This window comes from Myxocyprinus asiaticus, chromosome 33 (genome assembly GCF_019703515.2).
Source record: "Myxocyprinus asiaticus isolate MX2 ecotype Aquarium Trade chromosome 33, UBuf_Myxa_2, whole genome shotgun sequence".
Taxonomy (NCBI): domain Eukaryota; kingdom Metazoa; phylum Chordata; class Actinopteri; order Cypriniformes; family Catostomidae; genus Myxocyprinus; species Myxocyprinus asiaticus.
In genome coordinates, this window is record NC_059376.1 from 84018 (window position 1) to 99019 (window position 15002).

The window sequence follows — 15002 nt, forward strand, 5'->3', positions numbered from 1 at the left end:
TCCAGCTCGTGTTTCTTAACTCTCTCTCACGACTAGCGTCTGGCTCGCTCTTGAAGCCGGTCTCCACTCTCACTGCAATGACAAAAAATTTGTACCTGGAGCCATCCATTGTAATCACGAGTCTGTCTGGGTAATATACACTGTAGTTTACAGTATGTCTGCATCCCGTAGATCAGGGGTGTCCAAACTTTTTTGGTCGGGGGCCAAATGCAGAAAACAATAAGGTGCCGGGGGATGCATCCCTGTAATAATTTAAAAAAGGGCTGGAAGCTACTAGACAGCCAATATGCATAATCTTTATATTGTACGCTTAATATTATGCAAGTTTTAATCATAATTTGTGCTCTATGGTATGCTTGTGTAGGCCCTACATGTAAATAAATATGCGCTGTGAATAGTGGCTGTACGTGATTGTGACATCCAGTGTCCAGAATATAAATTTCATATAATTTTTCCATAGCGGGCTTAATTCTGTTCTATTTCTAAAATCTCTCGCAGGATGCATCAGAGCAGTCGGAGGGCCGCAAATGGCACTTTGGACACCCCTGCAGCTTGGGTTGTATGCAGCTCGTAGTTTGTTGACCTCTGGGCTCACATCATGAAATATATGTACTGGGGTTCCTTTGTAATAGAGCCGGCCTTTGCTCCTGGACAACTTCAGGATCTTTTCCTTATCGGAGTAGTAAAAAAAACGGGCAATCATTGCTCCAGGTCTCTCCTCGGGTTTTGGTTTCAGAGCCAGGGTTCTATGTGCCGGGTCTATAATTATAGGTGAGTCTCCTAGGTTGTCCACACCAAACAGCTCTGACAGGAGCTCCGTGATAAAGCGGGTCAGGTTACCTGCTTCAGCCCCTTCTGTGATCCTGATGAATCTTAGATTTTGTTTCCAGCAGTGGTTCTCCAGGTTGGTACACTTCTCATGCAATGTTTTGCACTCCTCAGCCAAAGAGTCTTGTGAAGATTCTAGAGCAGTAAATTGATCCATGTCGCTTAGTGATTTTCACATTTCAGCATGGTCGTTTGCAAATTTCGCCTGAGCTATATGCAAAGTTGTCAGATCTGCAAAAAGTTCCTCACGGAGTGTACAAATGTCTGCTTTGTTTCTTCTTGGATGGACAAAATATCTTAATCTCTTAATCTCTTTGTGCAAACTCTCAATTTGTGTCTTAATGTCATTAGCAACAGCTTTTTGATGTGATTGAAGTTCAATTCTAAGTATTTTCTGCAAGATCGATGAGCTTAGCTCATGTTCTTGATCCCCCATTTCTTCTCCTTTGCTTTCCACTGTAGTAAGTCACTAGCTTTATTTGCTGAGCTCTGTTTCATGTCAGAGGAGTTATTTAACATAATTTTTATGAATTAACTCAGTTGGTTCACTGAAATGGCTTATCTAAATATTAATTGCTGTTATTTATATAGAGGAGTTCCCTTCCTTGCTGCTTACTCCATAAGGGAGGAAGCAGATGTTTAACACATTTTTTAAATTGAACACATTTTTTAATAATTATCCATTACTGCATAAGCATGTTTAAAACATAAGAGACAGTCAACATTTTTATGTTTAATTTATATATACTGTATATATTTATGTATGCTACAATATAGAAACTGTTATAGAATTGTAATTGGTTGCAGTCAGTCTATTCTAAACACATCTGGTAAGGAAGTTATATGGAACGTGGACAAATACTGCATGCATATTCATACACACAAAAAGTGGGAACAAATCTGAATCGGCCCACAGCATATTGCAAAAATAACAAGCTCAATCAGACTTCCTGACTTACAGTACATGTAAATGTCAGGGTGCACATGTTTTTATCAGTCTGCCTGAAAACAAAGTTGCATATACAGTTCAAGGTACTGGACTGGTACATTTACCACTTTGAGTTTTGTCATACTGAACAATGCTGGGTCCAGACTCAAGTTCATCTACTAGATGGGGTTCATTCTTAATCAGCAGTCTGTAGAATTCTGCTTTTATGGCATGTCCAGAGTCAAGAACATCAAACAAGATTCATTCATCATTTTTTCTTGCCGTGGATTTGCAGTATGAATGTTACTGTACATTTCATGTGAAAGCATGCCGTTGCTCTTCAGACAGTCAGCTATCGTCATCACTGATGTATTCTGAATTAGTTCACCTCAACAGAAATTCAGGTTAGTTTTCAGATGAGTGTGATAGTAACACAAATATATACATCTAATTTAAATACCTGGGTGTCTTCTGTGAGCAAGAGCTTCTACACCTTGACTTGGTACTATTAATAAAAAGACATTGATCATTGAGAAATCTAATTAAAAAGCATTACACTACTTGGGTTGCATAGACGATCATTCAGAAGATGCTTTTATCCAAAGCATTTTACAGTACACTTATTATCAGGACAATCCCACAGGAGCAAGATGGGGATAAGTGCCTTACTCAAAGGTATCATGGCTTATGTATGGTTCCGTCGAGGATCGAACCATAATCTTCTGATAACTAGGATTACATTTTATCTAATAGGCCACATCACAACACACTAACAAGATTAACAAAGATTAAGAAAATGAAAATTATTCTCCATAGACATGCTTAACAGATTCTCCTAAAAAACTTTCATGTCACTCAAATCAATCTCTTCCACACAAGCACAGATCAACAGAAGTTCATCAATGCAGAGTTTGTGACTACCTTTAAGGAGGACTCGCCGTCGGTTCCACACACCCTGCCCTTGTTCAGTTTTATCCAATAGATTCAGCCCGATCTCCTCAAAGCTGACATCCAGAAACACTTCAAACGTGGGATGGTAATTTGGACCAAAAATATACTCAAACACTTCACTTTGAAAGAAAAACACGGATGCATAGGTGGAAATTGCCACAAAATCTAAAACAATTCAACTATAACTTTAAAGGGATACAGTAGTTCACCCAAAAATACAAATTCTGTTATCAGTCACCATTCACTTTCATCTTTACAATCAAACAAACATTCAATCAAAGTGAATGGTGACTGATGCTAACATTGTGCCTAACATCATTTGTGTTCCACTCAAGAAAGTAGGTTTCGGAACAACATGAGGACTAGCAGATGTTAACAGAAATTTCATTTTTGGGTGATCTACAACTTTAACACATTAAATTAATCTCCAATGAATGACAGATACAAACACTTCACCTGCTATTCAGCTGGTAAATCCCTATATCTAATAACATACCGCCGGCTGCACTTCACATCCCTCTGGGTGACAACACAGACTGTATTCTCTCCCTGGAATCAGATGACATATGGAACTTGTCTCAATGTATGTTTTCTCCTGATACCGACTCTGAACCTTGAGGGAAGAGCAAGCATAATGCTGTTTTATATTCTATGATGAGTGTTTGGAGCAGTTATACCTTAAAATATCAGGACATGAAAGATTCTCCAAATATGATGAACAGTGTTTAGAAGCTCATTTAATAATTTGATTCCAACTCTGCATTTTATAAACTTAAACAACAGGAACAGGGTATTTTATTTTATTTTATTACACAAATGAATTCAAAATGTCTTGTTTCCATTTTCCGGGTTGGAGCACGAAGTAAACTATAGTGGGGTAAACTTCTATAGAGGTACATAGATGACTGTAGCAAATAATATTTTGGCATTCCCATTTGTTCCAACAGCAAAAGAAAAAGAGATGGATTATGACAGTCTGGGAAGAAAGAAAAATGCCAAATGTACTGAAACCCCATCACAGCAGAGGTGATTATTTGTTGCTATTTTTATTAATTTATTAATGCTAGTAATAAAACATATACTGTATAACGATGTTGCAGATTTACATTAAATAATAAAAATATATATTTCAGCTACATTTATGTCTTTCATATCACTCTGCAGTCTCTCGCTTTAACCAATGCAATTGGCGCCATTTTGCAACTGAAAAAGCAAAACCCACTGTGGTAAAAACATTTTTAAAGAGGAGCTTAAAAACATGCAGTTTTGTTAGAACATCTTCCTCATTTGTTTTCTTTTTTAACAAGTAATAATGCCTGGAGCTAGCAGTACCTCTGACAAGGGAACATTCCCTGGAAGCAAGTGGACATTCATTATTTTCTCCTTCTGTGCAACAGTTACAGGTTGAAGGAAAAGCAGCACTTGGGCACGGACAGGGGAGGCAAAAAACATCTTTTTTATGAGCCCAAAGAGAGAGAGATCTCTGATGTCAATAATCACATAAGTTTCAGTCACTTTGAGTAGCTGCAATATTTCTACATTACCACCAGTGTAATGTGCTACAGCCAAACTCTCCTTATTTGTCCCTGCAAAACACATTTTAGAAACAAAGGTAAAAGTATTCTTTTTTATCATTATATGACAGTGATCAAAGTTTTACATTAAATGCACTTCATAATATGATGATACTACTAATGTAAGAGGAGAGATCTCACACAATTCAATAGCTGCAGTTTGAAATAATCTGATATGTAAATTATCAGTGAATTTTCTGCTGCTTCAGTACAGATGTATGAAGAGTGAACATCATTGAAAATATTTTTATTAATAAACATACCAGAGAATAATTCACAATGTGGAAGATGCAGTTGTGAGACTGAACCTTTAAAACAGTCAATATTATACAAGGGCCCTGCAGGTTGCATCTGACCCAAACCATCTAAGAGGCGTAGATCCCAGGGGACGATTTTATACAGCATCTCTCCTTTGCTGTTCATCACAAATACAAGGTTGGTCAAACTGCAGCAAAACTGACCAGCATGTGTACACAGAAACCTGGAGGGCAGAGGTTTAAGTAACATCTTAAGTCATAACTACATGCATTTGTTATTGTATGATAATACACTGCAAAACATGTTTGGGGGTGTGGAGTTTTACAACATTACATGCAACCAAATTCAAATAAACAAGGCAAAAACTTAGAAATGGACAAGAAGTTCAGATAACTGATGCAAGCAGGGATTGTGATGGCAATCAGACAGGACGATATGCAATGGGGAACCAATGTTATAAGAGAAATTCAAATTCCTTATTCTCATTTCTCATAACATCTTATTTTATACAGTGATAATGGAGATTGATAGTCAGAAAGGACTTAAATATTGATCTGTTTCACACATAAATTACTTTTATGCCTCCTTTGTGATTTTTGAAGTTTAAACATTTTGGCACCCATTCACTTGCACTATAATGACCTACAGAGCTGAAATATTCTTCTAAATCTTCTTTTGTGTTCAGTATAGAAAGAAAGTCATGATTAAATCATTTTCATTTTTGGGTGAACTATTACTTTAATGATTTATACCTGTATGTATTGTCTTGTTTGTCCACATCATCTCTCTCAACATGTCCAGGTGTTAACACTTCAACATTTTCTGAGGACTAAAGTAACAAAAATATTTTGGATTATTTTGCTGCACCCTAAATACTCATTTTGGACCGTCAAAAAATTGAGTACTTTCACTTGCATTGTTTAGAGGAGGAGGCCTGAAATGAAATCCTACAAATCGTAAATTCTGTTTTGACGAAGAAAGAAACTCAGATACATCTTGGATGGCCTGAGGGTGAGTAAATGATCAGCAAATTTTCATTAAAAATATTATATTTTAAATAATCATATATAGAATAATCAATACATGTGATATATGTGATTCTATGTGAAGCAATTAACCTTTTACAAAATATTGTCTAAATAAATACTCAATATATTGTGTATTTATCACACAGAAATATGTCACTGAAAATTTCCCATAAATAAAAGTACATAATTGTATATAATTGCTCAAATTAGTCAGTTTAAAAACAAATGTGCTTTTCTTGTAAAATCGAGTGCTTGCAAGACAGCAAAATTATTGGGCAAAGTGATCAGAAATGAAATGAATGTGATGAGAATGATAACGAAAAGTTGTAAACCCAAATATGACAAGAGTTTTCAAAAGTTTTTGTAGTTTTATGAGAAAGAAAGTAAGAAAGAAAGAAAGGAGGAAGGAAAGAAATACTAAACACAGTTTTCTGAGTTTGATTACAATAATTTAGGACTATTGGATTTATGGAGAATCCTCATGAGAGCTACTCACTGATTGTCCTGAAGATGATTCTACTCCTAATGTTGAATAAGACACAAAATCCAAACTCCCTCCCACTGTCAGACAAAACACAAATCATACACTATACAGAGACTGTGCTTTACACAAACATTTTATGCAATTAACATTTCATGTATCTATACACTAAATCCAGACAGTAAAACGTTCTAGCAGTGGTGTAAAGTAGTAATATAAAATGTTCCACTCATACATCATCCATGTGCAAACATCTGCAGACTTTAACGTAAATGAAAATGAAGAGCGTGGCACTAATCCTAGGGCTGGGTGATTAATTGAATTTTAATTTCAGTTCCAACGATTATGAAAAGAAAATAATAAAGATAAAACGATTATTATGCCACATTCTTTTTCGCAATGATGCTCTCGTTTTGTCTTGTATTATAAAAACAGCACACCTCTTTCCTTTACTGTGGTGCGCATTAAAAGCCCAAACTCACTCCCTGCCAGTGACATGTTTAGTTCAGCTTGAGCCAAGATGACAGAAAGAGAACCTTTGGTCATTTTGATATACTGAATAAATGTTTTGTTGTTTTCTGTTGGTTGTGGAAGTGCACTAAGGCTGGGTGATAGGACTCTTACAAAGAACCCGATCAACAATATTTGGAAATGGCAAAACCATGGATCTGGGAAGTCAGAAAATATATTAAACAGTAGCCCAGGGTGTGGAACTGCATAATGTGACGAGGTTGAATCCAGTTCGTAAGCTCCACGCCCAAATGTATTTCCTGTGAAAGTAATTTTGCTCATCTACCCGCAACAGGTGGGCGACCTGTAAGACGTTTCGGAGTGACGCATGACAAGAAATGCTGTTACACTCAAAGACACGTGCTTGAAGAAACACACTTACTATATTTGTAGGAACAGACAAAAGAAAAGCCATCAATGCTTGTGTCTGGTTCGCTGTTTGTTCAGAGGCGTGCAGCACGAGCCTGTCTCATGGAACAAGCATGTAAAGAGTTATCACTCCTTTTTCTCTATTTCATTCAACTGAAAATTGTTTGCAAGAATAATGTCGTCTGTGAGAATGATGTAAATAATCTCCGATCAGCACTGGATGGGAAGGTGCTATTAGTTTAGTTCACTTTATTAAAAAGTATATAAGTATTGTTTTGTTTCTAAAAATAATCAATCGTTTGGGTTCAGAAGAACTTTATTTGTCGACTGGAGTCATGTGGATTATTTTGCTGCACCCTAAATATGCATTTTGGACCGTCAAAAAATTGAGTACTTCCACTTGCATTGTTTAGAGGAGGAGGCCAGAAATGAAGAATTTGATGAAGAAAGAAACTCAGATACATCTTGGATGGCCTGAGGGTGAGTAAATGATCAGCAAATTTTCATTTTTGGGTGAACTATTCCTTTAACAAGCTTTTCTTAAAGGTGCAGTATGTAAGATTCAGAAACCCTTGTTATTAATGACACCTGTGGCCGTTAAGTGAACTGCAGACAGCTACCTGTTAATCGTACTCGCACTCGTGCACACACTCCATAGGGACATGAGCGAGTGATCATCGGCCAAAACAATGACGTAACATACAAAGAGACCACGTGATTCACCTGCATCATGCTGACAGATGAAGTAGCATAGTTAAAATTACAGTTATGATTGTTTTACTACAAACTTTGAGACTGTATATTATACTATGCAAGACTGTAGTTTGAAGTAATCACTTTTCTTTGCATGATACATTGACTGCATTTATACGATAGCCTATGTCAGCGTTAGCTAGCTAGCCAGCTTTATCAATAGCTGTTAGCTAAATCTGGTGGATGATGACAGTAGCTGTTTATAACATAGACTGTACATTATAAATATGTTGACACAATTCAGTATTGATGTGATTCCATCACATCTGTCATTTTGATATATCGATGAACTATTGTTTTATAATTATAGATTGTATATATTTTCTGTATAACCAAGTTACGTTACACTAATGAATGGAGCTTTTTGCATTATCTTGAACATTGTCTAGCATTCATTTCATGTGTTATTGTAGTTTACCTTGCTGAATAATTACAGATTAACATTGTTTATGACAGTTACTGTGCAATCAAAATCAAGTTAGCTAAAATGACACAGATCAATCCTTATGGCACTATATTTCACATGCTTTGCAGTTATGTAAGCTTACCTGTCCAATAAGAAGAACTCCAATTCAGGGTCGGTTTTGATCCCCAAAACCGAAATGAAGGTCCCTCCGGGAATCAAATGCCCTGCCGATGTTTACTCTAGTTTTCACTCGACCACAATCACATTCCTGCTTAGCCAGATGGGATTCAGTAGAAGGCTCTTGGGAGCACACATAAACGTCACATCCTTTGGATTTTCCCGGCAAAAGCGACCCACTCCCTTTGCATGAAAATCAGTCTACAGGCTTTAATAGGCAACCTAGGAAGTCCGGGAAGGGCTAATTTTTTAAAGTTGTGTTACAAGCCGTTCACACATTGGTAAAAAAAATGGTGAATATTACATGAAAATTGTTACATATTTCACCTTTAAAGCACCCAAGAACTCGCAACAGATGTCAAGATTATCACTGAAAATGACTTCCATTTCAGTTTTTTTCTAACAAAACCTATAGTATGCCTCCAGAAGACATGGAATAAGCAGCGAGCACTTTGACTAGTTTTATGATACTTTTGAGGGCTTTTTTAAACTTTAAAGAGCATAAATATCCAGAACCATTGTACTGAAAAGACGGACTAAGATATTTATGTGTTTCATGTAAGAAAGAAAGTCATACCGATATAGAACAACATGAGTAAATAATTTTTTGTGTGAAGTACTTTAAGCTTTCAGTACCTTGACTGCTTTGTGATTGATTATCAACTTTCCTCTTCCTTCCCCTGGATGACTCGGAGTGCTTCTTTTCTGGAGTCTTGGGAGAACAGGAGATGGTGTTAATATTCTCTTCAATCAATATTTCCGTTCACAAAATCAATTAAATAAATTTTTTTTAAATAACATTTTTTATTAAATCATACAATAACAATGAAATGCAAAACATATATATATATATATATATATATATAAAATCAACATTTAAACCCCACAACCCCCCCTCCCCCTCCCCAACCCCGCCCCCCCAAAAAACAACCCTGTGGTCAAACATAAGTAAATATATAGAAATAAAAATCATATATATATATATATATATATATATATATATATATATATATATATATATATATATATATATATACACAAAAGAAAAAGAAAAAAAAATTATATATATATATATATATACACACACACACACACACACACATACATACATACATACATACATATACAAACATTCATACATACACATATACACATACACATATACATACATACATACATACATACACACACATAATAATCATACTAACTATATTACACTACTCTCTCCACACCCCACCCGAGAGCCCTCCAAAAACTCCAAATACCTGCCCCATTACCGTATAAACATATCCAAGCCACCCCGTCTTCCCGATGACACCTCCTCATAAGCTGCCACCCTCCCCACCTCCGTGCACCACTCCGGATATGGAGGCGCACAAGCTGACCTCCAACCCCTCAAAATAACCTGCCTGGTGATCATCACACAGGTCAGAACCCAGTTTTCTATATGGCCATCCCCCACATCGATGACCGCACCATTGCCCAGAACACAAAGTCTGGGGCAAAACAAAACCTGAGTGCCCAACGGGGCCTGGGTAGCTCAGTGGTAAAATATGCTGGCTACTACCCCTGGAGTTCGCTAGTTCGAATCCCAGGGCGTGCTGAGTGACTCCAGCCAGGTCTCCTAAGCAACCAAATTGGCCCGGTTGCTAGGGAGGGTTGAGTCACATGGGGTAACCTCCTCGTGGTCACTATAATGTGGTTTGTTCTCGGTGGGGCGCATGGTGAATTGAGCGTGGTTGCTGCGGTGGATGGCATGAAGCCTCCACACGCACTATGTCTCCGTGGCAACGCGCTCAACAAGCCATGTGATAAGATGCGCGGGTTGACTGTTTCAGACACGGAGGCAACTGGGATTCGTCCTCTGCCACCCGGACTGAGGCGAATCACTATGCAACCACGAGGACTTAGAGCGCATTGGGAATTGGGCATTCCAAATTGGGAGAAAAAGGGGAAAAATCCCCCCCCCCAAAAAAAAAAAACAAAACCTGAGTGCCCACCACGTCGCACACAAAATTCTGAACCTTCGACCAGAATTTTTGGATCTCAACACACCACCAAAAAACATGGGCCATGTCTCCATCCTCCGATTGGCATCTCCAGCAGGTGGGTGTGTCTTTAAGACCAAGCCTATACAGTCTAGAGGGGGTCCAATAAAATCTATGCAAAATTTTTAATTGTATAAGACGAACCCTTGCATCTCTAGATGCAGACTTAACGTTTTTAAGAATCTTAGCCCACACTCCTTCCTTCAATGCCAAGTTGAAATCTTTCTCCCATACTCTCTTGAGAGAAGTTAAGGCTCCGTCCCCTATACTCCCCTATACTCTGAATTAACAGGGAGTAATACACTGATGCCTCATGACCTTTTCCAAAAGCCGCAATCATCTCTCCCAAAGCATCTGCCTCCTTGGGGGGGGTGGGGGGGGAGTGCTACTCCCAAAAATAGTACAAAGCAGGTGGCACAATTGTAAATACCTATAAAACTGAGGTCTGGGGATCCCAAAATGTTGGACTTTAGGTTTTCAAACGATCTCAACACTCCACTCTCATATAGGTCACCAAGTGTAGCAACCCCCCTCACAATCCACTCTGGCCAGCAGAAAGGGGACTTGCCAATACACAATCTTGGGTTCTGCCATATGCTCAAGGCAACATTTAAATAAGTGTCCAATTTGAACAATCTGGACACTTTAGTCCATACCGAGTGTAAATGCGAAATAATGGGGTGTAACTTAACTTTTCCGATTAGTTTGATAGAGAGGCTTTGTAATGGTGAAATAGAGGAAGAACTTCCTGTTCAATAACAAACCAGGGAGGGGCTCTCTCAGGTTGAAGTGACCAATGAGCTAAATGTCTGAGAACAAATGCATAATAATAAAACAAAATCTTGGGTAGGCCTAGCCCTCCTTTGTAAATACACTGCGTGCCCAATTATTAGGAAAACTGTATTCCTCAGGATTAATTTTATTGTTGAACAAACACAATGCTCTCAGTCAAACCAAAATGTTATTGAACCTCAAACCTGAATGTTTAACAAAGAAAAAGTGAGTTTTGTCTTACTCAGGGGAATATATATGTGTGCACAATTATTAGGCAACTAAATTACAAAATAATTTCTCCCAACTCAATTGTTTATTCTCAATTTTTAGAGTAGGTGAAACGAATAAGTAACACAAAATGACAATTAAATATTTTTGAAAGGCCAAAAAATTTTGGCCTTTCAAAAATATTCAGTGACCAATATAGCTACCCTTCTTTTCAGTAACTGCCATGAGCCATCAATCCATGGAGCCTGTCAGTTTCTTGATCTGTTCACGATCAACTTTCACTGAAGCAGCAACCACAGCCTCCCAAATGCTGTTCAAAGAGGTGTATTGTCCTCCCTCACTGTAAATCTCACATTTGAGAAGGGCCCACAAGTTCTCAGTAGGATTTAAGTCAGGTGAGGAAGGGGGCCAAGTCATTATTTGGGCATCTTTGAGGCCCTTGCTGGCTAGCCAAGCAGTGGAGTACTTGGAGGCATGTGATGGAGCATTGTCCTGCATAAAGATCATGACCTTCTTGAATGCTGAAGAATTCTTCCTGTACCACTGCTTGAAGAAAGTACTTTCCAGAAACTGGCAGTAGGTTTGAGAGTTGAGTTTCAGTCCATCTTCAACTCAAAAAGGTCCAACTACCTCATCCTTAATGATAGCAGCCCATACCAGTACCCCTCATCCACCTCATCCATTAGTGATCCAGCCATGGGCCCATCCATCTGGTCCATCAAGAGTCACTCTCATTTCATCTGTCCATAAAACCTTTGAAAAATCTGTCTTCATGTATTTCTTTGCCCAATCTTGATGCTTCAACTTGTGAATCTTATTCAGTGGTGGTCATGTTTCAGCCTTCTTGACCTTGGCCATGTCTCTGAGCACCTGGCACCTTGTACTTCTGGACGCTCCAGGTAGGTTGCAGTTCTGGAATATGGTAGCATCGGAGAATAATGGGTTCCTGGTAGCTTAATTCTTCTCAAGTCTTTTGCAGTTAATTTGCGCCTTTTCTTCTCCATGCATTTTTTGTGCCCCAGTTGACTATTCACAACAATATATTTGATTGTCCGGTGGTCACGCCTCAATAGTTTAGCTATTTCAAGAGTGTTGCATCCGTCTGAAAGGCATTTTACAATATTTAACTTTTCAGTGTCAGTTAAATCTCTTTTTTGGTTCATTTTACTTGAGGTAATGAAGCAGCCTAATAATTATGCACACCTTGATATAAGGTGTTAGTCACTTTCACCACACCCTCCCTCATTATACAAATACATACCACCTGATAATGATTGAATCTGATAAGCATTCAAGTTTATATGGTTTGGAGTTGGAAATTGTGCATGGAAATACTGATAAAATCAAAATATTCACTTGCCTAATAATTGGGCACACAGTGTAGATGTACTAGACTAGATGAAGTCTATTTTTTTACACCTAACTTTGTGTTCATGTTTGATTTAAGAAGTCTAATTAAAACTTAAGTTCTCTAGCCTAGAGCAGTGAGTGGTTTAATATTTTGCTTCTCAGAATTGTTTATTAAATCTGCATGTATATGTAATCTAAAGGCCTCTGCTGAATAAAGTTTAACCTCTTATGCTCTGCAGTGTTTTTGGGCTGCCGCCTGTTCACACATACAGTGGACTAATTTCATAAAAATTGTCTCATTTTACTGATAACCCCCTAACTTTTAAGAAATTATTGAAATAATTAATAAATAACATTGAATATGTTTACAATTTTATGATTTATTTTTAATGTCTAAAGTTTAAAAGCATGCCATTTCAGTTGTGTCCTCAATTTTCAAGCAAATTTTATTTTATTCCACTGGATGGCAGGAAGTACTAGAAAATATATTTTTTCCTCTATCACCTTCCATCACACTATACTGATCTGAAATGTAGGTGGTGCTCTAACAAATTTTAGTGCTCACCCATAGACAACAAGTCTTTCTTTTTTTTTTAAGTGCTAAGAGCTTCCACACTGTTTTGTTGAATATCTTGGCTTCTGAGATGTCTAGGTGCCAGATTGGGAATCACAGATTTACAATGATGTGTAACATTTCATCTTCTATAGATGAGAACCTGTTTTGCTGATGATTTGTTTCTCATACTCTACTATTTGGTTGTACATTTTATGACACAACATTGGATTATTCACTCAAGCAAGCTAACAAACAAGTAAACAAGTAATTTCTTTAACTCATTTTAAAGCTAACAACCTGATGCAGGTAAGGTTATTTGGGGCTTACAGATCAGTGGTCAAAGAAAAGAGACATTTGCATTTTATGCCTTACCGAAATAAAATTTCACTTTGTGATATATTTTTTAAAATAATTCAAACTGTGGTATTATGGCAAAAATTAACTGTACACATTTAAGTGCTATGTGAAGGACTTTTATATTCATTTTTAAGATTTCTACAATGTAACCTCTAGGCGGGGGCAATATGCGACACAAATGTTTTCAGGCCTTATTTTGTTATTTTATATAAATAAATGCAAAAGTGATTGGGTTCTCTGAAAAGTAAAGATTCTATGCTTTCAAATGATACCACATATGCAGACAGGGACTTTAGTGTGTTAAGTGTTAAAACGGTTTGCCATGTAGCATCTCCCCACGCAGAGTTTAAGAGGGTAAAGCATAAGTGTGTAATTCAGAACTACCTTTACATCATTGGTCGAGTCAATGTTGCTGTGTCGGGGTGGACGGGATGCTAAAATGCCACAGAGTCACAAGTGTTACACTTTTAGGTACAATCAACCTACAAATGACTTATAGTTCACTCTGCATATTAAATTGGATAAGAGAAAGAATATGAACATTTAAAAAAATTACACACTTTCAGTTTTAACCCCAATATTAGTTAGTGAAGCAGTAGAAAGTTAATTCTGGACTGTACTGGCTCGAGAAGCTGGGTTCCTAGGTTTAACAAATAAAACATTTCAGTCCACATAAGGTGAGGTTTTGTGACCAATCACCTAAACAACCTAAAATGAGTTTGACGCCCCTGATATATTGTAAAGCTCAAAGGTCACATCTCTGAGTGTGTATGAGTGTAATACTGACCTCTGACTCCTTATCGCTGGATGACCCCAGACTGACAATGCTTTGACTGGTACATTCGTTATTATTCAAGCCCTGAAAAAAGATCCACATCAAGCCATGAGAACACAAGCACAATGCTTAGAGTGTCGCCCTGCATGCGTGATGTGTTTGCGTGTATGTTTATTACTTTAGCTCCGCCACTGGCACTCCCAGTGCTTCCTCCTGTGTTTCCACTAACTGCACCAATGAAACGCGCTTCCAAAAGCTTCTGCCTGCGTGGATCCAGAGAATGGAGTTCATCCATATCTACAACACATACAGAGAAAAAGTTCAGAACCGCAGAGGTGTGATCATGGTGACACATCATCGTGGAATTTCACAAGACAATCAAGTCATTGTTTTGTGATTTTATACAAGTCTAAAAGAGCTAAAAGATCATTTCTGCTCATATTACTGCTTTAAAGGTGCACTAAGTATTATTATAGTAAAAGTAATAGACAAATCTGTTAATAACCATGTACACCGGCATAAGATGAAGACTTATCGTTTATATGAGTAGCGGTTTCATTCCCCCAAATATGTAAAATTTCTATGACATTCTGCATTTTATAGTTCATTCTGTTTTCATTACTGGATTCCCTGAATTCGTCTGTGTTTTCC

The 15002-nt window shown here is 37.5% G+C and overlaps 1 protein-coding gene across 1 annotated transcript; it reads right to left on the minus strand.

Moving 5' to 3' along the window:
• Positions 1–1855: 1855 nt before the first annotated feature.
• Positions 1856–14646, minus strand: LOC127424502 (NACHT, LRR and PYD domains-containing protein 1b allele 2-like). Its single transcript, XM_051669787.1, is given in 11 exon segments — positions 1856–2017; positions 2020–2144; positions 2678–2832; positions 3208–3320; positions 4040–4293; positions 4545–4762; positions 5292–5368; positions 6064–6128; positions 8900–8975; positions 14364–14435; positions 14530–14646. Coding segments are annotated over 11 exon segments (1434 nt in total).
• Between the last annotated feature and the right edge of the window lie 356 nt (positions 14647–15002).